The sequence below is a fragment of the Notechis scutatus genome, chromosome 14 (assembly GCF_049901735.1).
Source record: "Notechis scutatus isolate UNSWTSFEM ecotype Mainland chromosome 14, rNotScu1.2, whole genome shotgun sequence".
Classification (NCBI taxonomy): domain Eukaryota; kingdom Metazoa; phylum Chordata; class Lepidosauria; order Squamata; family Elapidae; genus Notechis; species Notechis scutatus.
In genome coordinates, this window is record NC_142022.1 from 76,435 (window position 1) to 90,009 (window position 13,575).

At 46.9% G+C, this 13,575-nt stretch overlaps 1 protein-coding gene across 1 annotated transcript in view; it reads right to left on the reverse strand.

The window, feature by feature from the left end:
• SMG5 (SMG5 nonsense mediated mRNA decay factor) overlaps window positions 1–13,575 on the reverse strand; it is a 41,833-nt gene that overhangs the window by 3,373 nt on the left and 24,885 nt on the right. The window contains exons 13-20 of the mRNA XM_087943492.1: window positions 12,225–12,394; window positions 11,518–11,593; window positions 9,848–10,023; window positions 8,949–9,107; window positions 7,370–7,429; window positions 4,059–4,218; window positions 2,705–2,795; window positions 20–94 (exon numbers count right to left, since the gene is read on the reverse strand). Coding sequence (XP_087799618.1) covers window positions 20–94; window positions 2,705–2,795; window positions 4,059–4,218; window positions 7,370–7,429; window positions 8,949–9,107; window positions 9,848–10,023; window positions 11,518–11,593; window positions 12,225–12,394 — 967 coding nt within the window. The remainder of the gene's footprint in view (window positions 1–19; window positions 95–2,704; window positions 2,796–4,058; window positions 4,219–7,369; window positions 7,430–8,948; window positions 9,108–9,847; window positions 10,024–11,517; window positions 11,594–12,224; window positions 12,395–13,575) is intronic.

Here is a 13,575-nt window from a genome sequence, read left to right on the forward strand (position 1 = left end):
ATTAAGCTCACAGGCTTACCAAGCATCTAAATCTTGTCTCTTCAGCTTATGCCTTTCAAAACTTTTTCCGACTTCTTTCTGACAGCGAATGTACCTGGAGAGAAGAGCACAGGAGAGAAGAATAATATTACTAACATTCCTAAGTAGTGATGACCCTACTCTAAATATAAAGGTAAAGGTTCCCTGGCACATCCGTGCTAGTCGTTTCTGGCTCTAGGGGGCAGTGCTTGTCTCCGTGACAAAGCCAAAGAGCAAGCACTGTCCGAAGACGTCTCTGTGGTCATGTGGCTGGCAGGACTCAACGCCTTCAGAGGCATATGGAACGCTGTGACCTTCCCACCAAAGGGGTCCCCCTATTTTTCTACTTGCATTTTTTGAATGTGCTTTTGAACCGCGAGGTTGGCAGAAGCTGGGACAAGGAACGGGAGCTCACTCCGTGACGTGGCGCTAGGGATTTGAACAGCCGAATGGCCGACCTTTCTGATCAACAAGCTCAGCATCTTTAACTCCTGAGCTACCGCGTCCCCTCACTCTAAACATAAGGAAGGACAAAGTCGCCACAACAGATGCAGCAAACGACTTTAGAATAGAGTTTCAGCCTCTATGATGGAGAAATATCAGCCCAAAAAGGATGGTTTTGGTACACATTTTTAAAAATTAACAGTAAAAGGCTGCTTCCAGCTTTTGGAATGTGGCTTGTCTTTCCCCTCCCAAAAAAACTCATTCCTATGGCCATTCTCCCTGGGTATAGGTAGTCTTTGTCTTCGACCAAAAATGAGTCCAATATTTCTGTTGCTAAGCGAGACAGTTAAGTGCACATTGTCCCATTTTATGACCTTTCTTGCCATAGTTAAGTGAATCACTGCAGTTGTTAAGTGAACTCATTGACTGTTCATCAGAAGTTGCAAACGTGACTCCGGGACACAGTAACTGTCGTATATATGAGTCTGTTTCCAAGCATCTGAGTTTTGATCACACAACCAAGGGGAGGCGGCAATGGTCGTGTGGAAAATGGTCGCAAGTCGCTTTTTTCGGTGCTATTCTTGTAACTTTGAAGGGTCACTAAATGAACTGTTCTAAGTTCTACTTTAAGTTGAGGACTCCCTGTAGTTTGAATAGTTACCCCTTAGCAAAAAACCACCTTCAATGAAAAAAAATAACAAGCAGCTTGTTTTAAATTTTGTCTTTGAGTTTTCTTCTATAGGAATGTAGTTCACCCAAAATAGCAATAGCACTTAGACTTATATGCCACTTCACAGAGAAGGAAAGGAAGGAAGGAAGGAAGGAAGGAAGGAAGGAAGGAAGGAAGGAAGGAAGGAAGGAAGGAAGGAAGGAAGGAAGGAAGGAAGGAAGGAAGGGAAGGAAAGGAAGGAAAGGAAGGGAAGGGAAGGGAAGGGAGGGAAGGAAAGAAGGAAAAGAAAAAAAGGAAGGAAGGAAGGAAAGGAAGGAAGGAAGGAAGGAAGGAAGGAAGGAAGGAAGGAAGGAAGGAAGGGAAGGGAAAGGAAAGGAAAGGAAGGGAAAGGAAGGGAAGGGAAGGGAAGGGAGGGAAGGAAAGAAGGAAAAGAAAAAGGAAGGAAGGAAGGAAAGGAAGGGAAGGGAAAGAAAGGAAGGAAGGAAAGGAAGGGAAAGGAAGGAAAGGAAAGTAGGAAGGAATGAAATGGAAGGGAAGGGGAAGGAGGGAAGGAAAGAAGGAAGAGAGAGAGAGAGAGAGAGAGAGAGAAAGAAAGAAAAGGGAAGAAAGGAATAATAATAGCACTTAGACATATATTCAGCTTCACAGTGAAGGAAGGAAGGAAGGAAGGAAGGAAGGAAGGGAAGGAGGGAGGGAGGGAAGGAAGGAAGGAAGGGAAGGGAAGGAAGGAAGGAAGGGAAGGAAGGAAGGAAGGAAGGAAGGAAGGAAGGAAGGAAGGAAGGAAGGAAGGGAAGGGAAGGGAAGGAAGGGAAAGGAAAGGAAAGGAAAGGAAGGGAAGGGAAGGGAAGGGAAAGGAAAGGAAAGGAAAGGAAAGGAAAGGAAAGGAAAGGGAGGGAGGGAGGGAAGGAAGGAAAGAAGGAAAAGAAAAAAGGAAGAAAGGAAGGAAGGAAAGGAAGGGAAGGGAAGGGAAAGAAAGGAAGGAAGAAAGAAAGAAAGAAAGAAAGAAAAGGGAAGAAAGGAATAATAATAGCACAGACATATATTCAGCTTCACAGTGAAGGAAGGAAGGAAGGAAGGAAGGAAGGAAGGAAGGAAGGAAGGAAGGAAGGAAGGAAGGGAAGGGAAGGGAAGGGAAGGGAAGGGAAGGAGGGAGGGAGGGAAGGAAGGAAGGAAGGAGGGAGGAAGGAAGGAAGGAAGGAAGGAAGGAAGGAAGGAAGGAAGGAAGGAAGGAAGGAAGGAAGGAGGAATAGCAATAGCCCTTAGACTTATATACCACTTCACAGTGTCTCTAAGTGGTGTACAGAGTCAGCCTCTTGCCCCCAACAATCTTGGTCCTCATTTTACCGACCTCGGAAGGACGGAAGGCTGAGTCAACCTTGAGCCTGGTGAGATTTGAACTGCCAAATTGCAGTCAGCTGGCAGTCAGCAGAAGGAGCCTGCAATACTGCACTCTAACCACTGTGCCACAGAAGCTCTTAAAATGTTTAAGTGAGACTGTAATTTGACATCTGGAATGATCCCCCCGGATGAATATATGGAGGAAAAAGCAGGACAAGGGACAGGACAACTTACCTGTTTCCCTTTTTAAATTCTGCTTCTAAGTATCGGATGCTGTCCCGAGCTCCTGCATTCTCCTTCTTCAGGAAATCTAAGCCATCAATGACTAAAACAAGAGCCAAACATTCTTGTTATTTCCCCTTTAACAGCAGTAGGTCGTAGAGCAGGCAGCCCACTTCCCCCCGCAACCTCCAGAGTCCCAAGGGGGCTCGGAAATCTTCCTAAAGCCACATCTCCTCTGGCCCAACATCTCCATACGCCTTCCTTCCTCTTCCCTTCCAGGCAGGCATGATGAGGTACTGTTCTGACCTAGGTGTCAACTAAAAAATACTTATTTGGTCTTTTTAGTTGGCAGCAAAATGGGAGTGGGGGAAAGCAGTGCATTCCTTAAATGCTTCAGATAACCGCTTTGGCAACCAAAGCTGTTGGCGTGCAAGTTTATTACTGGAGAGCATGATTGATGACTCTGGGCTATGGATGTGTCTCATTGGAGAATATATATCCAAGGGGGTGGGGGGAAGACTAGGGTCAAGGGGGAAATGAATGATGTGTCAGAGTCGGCTGCAACCAGGAAACGCCGACATGTCAACTCCTAATAAATCAATCTTTTTTACTCTGAGGGATGTGGCTAGAGACTTATGATCTGAATGGGGGTGCATGTTGGAGTCCTGACACTAGCCTTCCTTAGAAATCATAGAACACAATCTTAATCCCCGGCAAAACCTCTTTTATTTCCATGGCTGTGAATTATGTTCATTCACAGCCTGCAAGGCTTCAGAAACAGTCTTTCAGGGGAATGTTTAGACACCTACCTTACTGCACTTGGAATGCGGCCAGAGAACTAATTGCCAGATGCAGGGCAAGGCCAAATTGGATACAGAGTCAAACAGAACTTTTCAAAGCTTGAATTGACCAGACGAACTAATTGCTTCCTGCAAAAGCTCACATCCCGTTCGCTCCTCTTTTATGTCCCAGGAGAGGGGCCAATCATCTCCGAGGTGTGGCCTTACTCCTGAGTTGACCCTGCTTTCTCAATTGTTCTTGTCTTCTGGTAGCCCTGTGCATGCGCAGGCTGGGAAGTGGTTCCAGAAGCTCCCTCGCCTCACTGCTGTCTGAGTCTGAAGGCAGCTGATGACTGCCAGTCTGCCCTGGCCCGGCTCTGATGCAGAGCCCTTCTCCAGGCCTTCCTCAGCCTCCAGGCCCAGCCCAGGTTCCTCCTCAACCTCCTCACTACTGTCTGACTCTGCTGCCAGCTTCGTCAGCTGCCAGTGGGCCACAACAGGTACAGAGAAACTTCCCTTGGCCAAATCTACTAGGACTGCGCCAGAAGGGATTCCTTCTGCTTCAGCTCTACCTGCGTTCTGCTTACCTGTCCGTGGGATGATGACAATGAACCTCCCGCTGGCAGCCAGTTGCCGGATGGGGCTGAGGTGCTGGCAGAGGGCCTGGGTGTCCGGGACCAGGTAAGGGGACATCACACACTGAGCCTTGGGCTGCTGGAGACTGCCTTCCAGCTGGGACACCTCCAGCTGTTTGGGGGAAGGAGGGGAAAACAATGGAAACAAGAATCTTTAGAGAAGAAGCTTGGAGGAGTGGCAAGTTGTCTCCTTGCAACTCAGCAGATGAAAAGCAGCGACGAAGGCAGAAAGTTATTTCATGCAAACATATACAACTCGCCAGCTATTTAGTTGGGAGGGCCACAATTCCTCACCGGTGGCGGTATGCTACCGGTTCGGCCCGGTTCAGTAGTAAAAATCACTACCTGTTCCTCTGATCAGCTGAGAGGAGAAAAAAAAAACCTCCCACAATCAGCTGAGGATACAAGTCTGAAAAGCGCATGGAAGGGTCACTCCTAGCTTTTCCTTTCTTCATCCTCTCAGCTGATTGGGTTGTTAAGGGCGCGCGCGCGCGCATGTGCGATCACCCACTGAACTGGTAGCGACTAAGGTAGGATCCCACTACTGTTCCTCACCCAGAATTAATATAGTAAATACCAGCAGGTTGCGATGAATGGAAATTGGAATATTGCAATATTTGATTCAGGGCAAAGAGTGTCATGCCCCTGTTGGAGTCTGAATCCGAGGAGGAAGATGAACAGCTGACAGGGAGTGGGCGTGTGGCTCCGTTGGCTGTGGAGGAAACTGGGGAAGGGCAAAGTCCGGCTGGGCAGAGCAGGAGAGGTGTAGAACAAGGGAGAAGGAGTTCAGAAGAAGACCCAGGCCCACCCCCTCTTCATCCTAGGGCACGCAGGGAGGAACGGAGAAGAGAGCAACGTGGGTTGCGTGGCTTATGGGGGAGGAAAGGGCCCTGATTCCCTTCATTAGCTACAGCTGGGAAGAGAGTTTAAGAGAAATGCATACTGGGAGCAAACGTGAGTTTATCTTGTGTTGACTTTAGTTATCTGTGTTCCTGGTGTCTTCCCAGCCGTGTTGAATTACTGTCGTGCCTTCAAGTCTGGAATTCTTGCTCCTGCCCTGCCGAACTGATTACCTCCTTTTGCCTTGATTGGACTTATAGTTACAGTTTTTGTTTACCAGATTATGGATTTGATTCTCTGCAGCCAAAGGCTGTTCTGGGAAAGGGCCCTGATTCCCTTCATTAGCTACAGCTGGGAAGAGAGTTTAAGAGAAATGCATACTGGGAGCAAACGTGAGTTTATCTTGTGTTGACTTTAGTTATCTGTGTTCCTGGTGTCTTCCCAGCCGTGTTGAATTACTGCCGTGCCTTCAAGTCTGGAATTCTTGCTCCTGCCCTGCCGAACCGATTACCTCCTTTTGCCTTGATTGGACTTATAGTTACAGTTTTTGTTTACCAGATTATGGATTTGATTCTCTGCAGCCAAAGGCTGTTCTGGGAGAGTTCTTCTCCAGCCAGGTAACCTGGACATTGGGGGCAAAGTTGGAGCTAATAAAGAGACTCCTACTGATGGTCTGACTGTGTTGCCTTTGTGCCACGCCCCTTTGGGTCATCACAAAGAGGATTCTTTGTGTCTCTGCTTTGCTATGTGCTTCATTCCCCCTCCCCCCCCCCGGGGTTTATTATTACATGGATGTATGAGCCTGGTGGTGCAGTACAGGTAATCCTTGACTTACCACCACAATTGAGCCCAAAATTCCTGTTGCTAAGCGAGACAGTTGTTAAGGGAATTTTGCCCTATTTTGCAACCTTTCTTGCCACCGTGATTAAGTGCATCACTGTAGCTGTTCAGTTAGGAATACAGCTGTTCAAAATAGATCTGGCTTCCCCGTTGACTTTGCTTGTCGGAAGGTAACACAGTTGTTAAGGAACATAGTTGTTAAGTGAATCTGGCCTTCTCCATTGACTTGGATTGTCAGGAAGGTCAAAAAAGAGGATCACATGACCCCAGGATACTGCAACCATCATAAATGTGAATCAGTTGCCAAGAGTTTGGATCATATGACCATGGGGATGCTACAACGGTCATAAATGTGAAAAACTCATAAATCACCTTCTACAGTGCCACTGTCACTAAATGAAATGTGGTAACCCGAGAACTCCTTGTATTGCAGGCAAACTCTGCCCACAGCCAGGAGTTCAATCCTGACAGGACTCAAGGTTAATTCAGCCTTCCGTCCTTCCCAGGTCGGTAAAATGAGGACCCAGATTGCTGGGGGAAAATAGGCTGACTCTGTAAACCACTTAGACAGGGCTGTAAAGCACTGTGAAGCGGTATATAAGTCTAAGTGCTCGTTCCTTCCTTCCTCCCTTTTCTTCCTTCCTTCCATCCTTCCCAGTTGTCAGAATGTAGCATTGCAGACTAACTCTGCCAACTTCCAGGAGTTCGATCCTGACCAGCTCCAGGTTGACTCAGTCTTCCGTCCTTCCGAGGTGGGTAAAATGAGGACCCAGATTGTTGGGGGCAACAGGCTGACTCTGTAAAGCACCTAGAGAGGGCTGGAAAGCACTGTGAAGCAGTATATAAGTCTAAGTGCTATTGCTGCTGCTCCTTCCTTCCTTCCTTCCTTCCTTCCTTCCTTCCTTCCTTCCTTCCTTCCCTCCCTCCCCTTCCCTTAACTCCTTCCTTTCTTCCTGACAGTGGTTAAAATGCAGCATTGGGACTAACTGCCCACAGACAGGAGTTTGATCTTAATTGGCTCAAGGTTGGCTCAGCCTTCTTCCAAGGTGGGTAAAATAGGGGCCCAGATTGTTGGGGGGGTGGGGGAACGCTGACTGTAAAATGCTTAGAGAGGGCTGTGAAGCACTGTGAAGTGGTATAGAAGTCTAAGTGCTATTGCTATTTTCCTTCCTTCCTTCCTGACAGTGGTTAAAATGCAGCATTGGGACTAACTCTGCCTTCAGCCAGGAGTTCGATCCTGACAGGACTCAAGATTGACTCCGCCTTCCATCCTTCCAAGGTCGATAAAATGAGGGCCCAGATCGTTGGGAGCAAGAGGTTGATATTTATAAAAAAACAAACCAAGAGAGTATATAAAGTGCAATGGAGCGATATAGAAGTCTAAGTGCTACTGCTATTTAATTGCATTTGCCAGTCAGAATCACTTCCCAAGACAGCCAGCCTCATAAGTCAAGTCACATCAAATGAATGAAGTAAACAATTGGGCAAGGCAGAATTCCTTCCCTGTCCAGGAAGATGGATCTGATTGGACCTCCGATTTAGACAAGACATACAGCAGCCCCAACCTCCTTCCTCTCCTGTACCTGCAGTCGAAGCTGGGCCATGTCACGCATCAGCCGGTTCCGTCGGGCTTCCTCGGCAGCCTAGGAGGGAAAGAGAGAAGGGGGGGGGGGGCACATCAAGTTAACCTGCTTTTTAAACTATAACCTCCCCATTTCCCAGATTTATCTCTAAGGACAATCCTTTTTAGGATACGGCTTCCAAAAACTCCAATGACGAAGCGTGAATTCACATCATGCCTCATTCTCTGACAGATACCGGATAATGTAGTTGGGGTTGGGTTTTTTTGTAAATCATGCTGCCCACATAGCAAACCTTTTGAAGGACCCAGAAAACTTTTTAAATATTTAAAGGTGCAAAAAAATTTTTTTTTATGATTCAGAAAGAAGATATCAGGGGCTGAGTCTTGCTATAGCCCTATATATACCTAGTTTCATTGATGACATAAGAAACTGAGTGGAACCCAATATTTGCAGATGGACGTGTTGATAATGCAAGTATCAGCCACCCACCCCAATTCTTGTCAATCAAAAAGGTAGATTTCCTTCTCTGCAGCCATGCAGATTCTGTTTTTAATTTTAATTTTCCAAGGGATTTCTTTGACCCTTTTCAAAAATTCTTCCCATTCCCAAGCTCAAGGTTGACTCAGCCTTTTGTCCTTCTGAGGTGGGTAAAATGAGGACCCAGATTGTTGGGGGCAAGAAGCTGACATTGTAAACCACTGAGAGAGGGCTGGAAAGGCACTGTGAAATGGTATAGCAGTCTAAGGGCTATTGCTATTGCCCTTCCTTCCTTCCTTCCTTCCTTCCACCCCTCCCTCCCTCCTTCCTTCCTTCTTCTGTAAACCGCTTAGAGAGGTCTGGAAAGCACTAGAAAGCAGTACATAAGTCTAAATGTCCTTTCTTCTAATTAATAGTGCAGACTAACTCTGCACACTGCCAACAGTTCAAGGTCTAAACCACTTAGAGAGGGCTGTGAAGCACTGTGAAGCAGTATATAGGTCTAAGTGTCCTTCCTTCCTTCCCTTCTCTTTCTTCCTTCCTTCCCTCCCTCCCTCCCCAGTAATTAGTAGTGCAGGCTAACTGCACACTGCCAACAGTTCAACCTTGACCAAGGTCTAAACTGCTTAGAGAGGGCTGTGAAGCACCGTGAAGTGGTATATAGGTTTAAGTGTCCTTCCTTTCTTCCTTTCCTTCCTTCCTTGTGATTAGTAGTGCAGGCTAACTCTGCACACTGCCAACAGTTCAAACCTGACCAAGGTCTAAACTGCTTGGGAGAGGACTGTGAAGCATTGTGAAGCGATATGTAAGTCTAAGTGCTATTGCTAATGCTATCACCCCTCTCAATTTCAACAAACACCCCATAGTTTACAAGCTTTTCACAAACCCCAAAGAGATGCTTTTTAAAAATCAATCATTTTTTCAGAGAGGGAATTGAACCAACCCAAAGCAGTTAAAAGAGGAAGTGAAGAAGAACAGATGACTGCCAATGGTTGTGACTAGCTACAGGGTAGATGGAGCACCAGTCAGCTGATTCTTCTTCTTCCCACATTAGCACCCAACCCAGCCTTGGTTCCTACCCACCCACCCCTCCTGGGCTCACCATGCGGAACTGCGCCTGGGCCTGCTGCAGCAGGCCATCCTGCTCTGACTGTGCGATGCTGATGAAGATGCCCACTTCGGAGTTGTACTGCAGGATGCTGCCTTGCAGACGGGTGATGAAATGGCCGAAGCTTCGGATGCAGCAGATGCGAACCACGGACTGCGGGGAAGAGGAGAGAGGGCATCTTTAGGGCAGGGGGAGCACCCAGGGGAAGTCAAGTCAAGGAGAAGGCTAGCTGTGTTGGCGGGGGGCGGGGGGATGGATGGATGGTGGGTGGGTGGAAGTAACTGGCTCAGCCCAACTGGACCTCAAACTGCCCATTGCAATCATAGATAGGTAGGTGGATAGGTAGGAAGGAAGGCTAGACACAGAGATATAATAGAGATTAGATAGATATAGGTAGATAGATAGATAGATAGATAGATAGATAGATAGATAGATAGATAGATAGAGATGATAGATAGATAGGATAGACAGCGAGATATAATAGAGATTAGATAAATGGAAACTGACTCTGTAAACCACTTAGAGGGCTGTAAAGCACTGTGAAGGGGTATATACAGTAAGTCAAAGAGTTATTGCTGTTCTTTCTTTCTTTCTTTCCTTCCTTCCTTCCCTCCCAGTGGTTAGAATGGCAGTATTGCAGGCTAATTCTGCCAACTGCTAACAGTTCAATCCTGACCGGCACAAGGTTGACTCAGCCTTCCATCCTTCTGAGGTCGGTAAAATGAGGATGCAGATTGTTGGGGGCAAGAGGCTGACTCTGTAAAAAGCGGCATATAAAGTCCAAGTGCTATTATCATTATAATCCTCAACTCAACCCAAATCCAACTTTTGCGATCTTTTTTTCTTAATTTTTTGTAAAAAAAAGGGGGGGGAGGCGGGAAAATCTCCATCACCTCCTCCACTTCGGTAAGGACAGGCCGGTCCTGCTCAAAGTTAAACCTCTTGTGCGCGCTCTTCAAAGGGGGCAGGTTGCGGAGGGCCACGTCTTCTGGCAGGAGCAAGGAAGTGTTCAAGTCAGGAAGTTCGCAGCCCGACAACATGCTCTTCACTTCACTGGAGAGGAACAAGCCTGCAGCAAGAAGGGAGACAATCACCGACAGAGCCCAGAGGGAGGAAAGACCTGAAGCCTCTCATGGGCCCTTTTTAATTCTGAATTTTTATAGTTTTATTCTATTTTGTTATAATATTTATATACAGGTAGTCCTCGACTTACAACAGTTCATTTAGTGACCGTTCAAAGTTGCTGGCTTTTGACTATTCTTCACACTTGCAACCGTGGCAGCATCCCCATGGTCATGTGATTTACCATTCGGATGTTTGGCAACTGACTCACATTTATGACAGTGGCAGTGTCCCAGGGTCATGTGATTCCTTTTTTGTGACCTGACAAGCAAAGTCAAGGGGGAAGGCCAGATTCACTTAATAACCATGTTAGTAATTTAACAGCTGCAGTGATTCACTTAACAACTGTGGCAAGAGGGGTCATAAAATGCAGCAAAATTCACTTAATGAGTGAACATGAGCCACAGTGGCACAGTGGTTAGAGTGCGGTACTGCAGGCTATTTCTGTTGACTGTCGGCTGACTGCAATTTGACAGTTGGAATTTCACCAGGCTCAAGGTTGACTCAGTCTTCCGTCCTTCTGAGGTTGGTAAAATGAGGACCCAGATTGTTGGGGGCAAGAGGCTGACTCTGTAAACTGCTTAGAGAGGGCTGTAAAGCACTGTGAAGAAGTATATAAGCCTAAGGGCTATTGCTATTTTCCTTCCTTCCTTCCTTCCCTCCCTTTCCTTCCTTCCTTCCAGAATGCAGTACTACAGATTAACTCTGCACACTGCCAACAGTTTAATCCTGACCAGCTCAAGGTTGTCTCATCCTTCTGTCCTTCTAAGGTGTGTAAAATGGGGACCCAGATTGTTGGGGGCAAATAGGCTGACTCTGTAAACCGCTTAGAGAGGGCTGTAATGCACTGTGAAGCGGGATATAAGTCTAAGTGCTATTGCTGTTAATAACTGACTTGCTTAGCAACATAAATTTTAGGGCCAATTGTGACGATAATCCGAGAATCACCTGTATAGCTTTTTTAATGTCTATTTGTACACCGTCCAGACTCACTCTGAGGGAGATGGGTGGTCCCAGAAGCTTCATCAGTTCTGGGGGATGATTGATGAAGCTTCTTGGGTGAGAAGGAAAATGTCTTCTTCCTCAGGGAAAAAAGAACCCAGTTGCCTTTTGAAAAAGCCCCTTTGAGACAACTATGAGCTGGCTGACTGAGAATCTCCACAGACATGAAGGGAAGAAGGGTTCCTTCTGACCAACCTCTGACACCAGAGATGCTTTAAAATGTTAACTGCTGAGTGGTCTTGCAAAAGAGGCTGCTGGAAGGGGCAAAATGAAACAAAACTTTCCTGCTTGTGCCAATGAACAAATCTGGAGAATTGGACCATAAGGGGAAGTATAAAACCATTAAGCAAATAGTGAAGGCTGAACCACACAAGTAATGCATATTCAGAATTGGGGGGGGGGGGGAATAATGAAAGAAAAGAGTTTCATAGAAGGGTACCAGAATCTTGCAGGTCTCCAGCTGAAGGAAGCAGGTTTAGGAGGACTGAAAGTCGATTCCATAAACTCTGGGAACTCTGCAAGGAGAGAAGGTGGGAAACAATAGGGAAGTTTGAATATTTGAAGATATCTTTTCTTCTTCCTCAGCCAGGGCATCAAATTATTGGGAGGATAAAGTGGGAGATCCTTCAGGGCCCAAATAGTGTGGCTTTTAACCCAGAGCTGCTCCATAAAGAGAGAGAAAGCACAAAGGTATGGAGGGGGATTTAAATCAGCTGTGATATAAGACAGTGGCATCATTGGGGCTCTCTGAACTTTGTGGTTTTCTTGCAGACATTTCATGACCCAACCAGAGAACATCATCATATTTTTAGCTATACAATTTTGGATGGACACCCTTTGAAGGATGTGGGAGTAGGAATGGATTTCCAGAGGGAAAAATGCAGACTACAGGAACCAGGAGCACCACTCAGGTGACCTTGAGGATACAGATAAACCTCCAAGTGGCCTCCAAGTGGCCTCCAAGTGGCCTCCAAGTGACCATCCAGTCAGAGCTGAAGAAGCTTCTTGGATGAGAAAGCGAAACGTCTTCAAGGAAAAACCAGGAGGTCCAGTGGCCTCCTGAAAAAGCACCTTTGGGACATTAGAAACCCAAGGCGGCAAAAGAGAAGGGAAGAGAGGCTTCTGCAGGAGCCAAGAGCTACTCACCTGCGCGCACATGATGATGAGGTCGGTGTTCGTTCTCAGCCAGTCCAGGAACACCTTGACAGTGGGCAGCAATCCTTCGCCACTTATAATTTCCAGTTTCTCTTGGAGAGAACGCTCGTTCCTGCAGGATCTGCTGCTGGAGATGCTTTCTTCTGACTCGGAAACATCGTCTTAAGACCAGGGAAACATATTGTTAAAACTCAAAGAGATTGGAGAAGTCAGCAAAGGGCAAAGAATTGTAGGGCTGGAAAGGAGCGTGGCCAAGGAACTAGGGCTGTGATGGCGAACCTATGGCATGCGTGCCAGAGGTGGCAAGCAGAGCCCCCTCAGTGGACATGTGCGCCATCGCCAGCTGCTCTTCTGGTTTTATGCACACTGGCAAGCTGGTCTTCGCGGGCACCAGAGCACTGGAAAAGGGCCCGAAAATTGGCCAAAAAATAGGCCATTTTTCGGGCCTTTTCCAGGCCATTTTTGCGCCATTTTCTAGGGCATTCTTGTGGCGTTTTCTGGGGTGTTTTCAGGCCATTTTTCAGACCATTCTGTGGGCCATTTTCATGCCTGAAAAACGGCCTGAAAATGCCCCAGAAAATGCCCTGAAAACAGGCCATTTTTCAGGCCAAAAACAGCCTGAAAAACGGCCCCAAAAACAGCCTGGAAAATGGCCAAAAACCCAGGCATGCACACACTAGCCAGCTGGTCTTTGGTTTTCTGGCGCTTTGGCGCACGCACATGCACGTGTGTTCTGGTTTGGGCGCTTGGTGCCGAAAAGGTTCACCATCACTGGACTATGGGATTAGAATCCACAGGTAGTCCTCAATTTACAACCGTAATTTGAGCCCAAACCTTCTGTTGCTAAGGGAGACATTTGTTAAGGGAGTTTAGCCCCATTTTATGACCATTTTGTTGTGAAGTGAATCACTGCAGTGAAGTTACAAACACGGTTCTTAAGGGAACCTGGCTTTTCCCCACTGCCTGTCGGAAGGTTGCAAAAGGGGATCACGTGACCTGGGACCTCAGAATGGCCCTCAGTGCGAGTCAGCTGCCAAAGATTTGAATTTGGATCGCGTGACCATGAGGGATGCTTGCAAAGGTCGTAAGGGCGAAAAAAAGTCACTTTTCTCAGGGCTGTCATCACAGAATGAACCGTTGTAATTCAAGGACTACCTCCTGTACAGAGACACCCACCCACTTGCAGATGTCTTGAGCAGAGATTTGTGCCCAGCATCAAAAGACAGCTTTATAATGGGCCTATTTGGGGAATTTTCAGTCCGAGAGGCAGGTTAAATCCACTGTCAACTCATAAAACATTCCTATGCCTGTTTTAGGAGTTGCCATACTAAAAAAAAAGGGG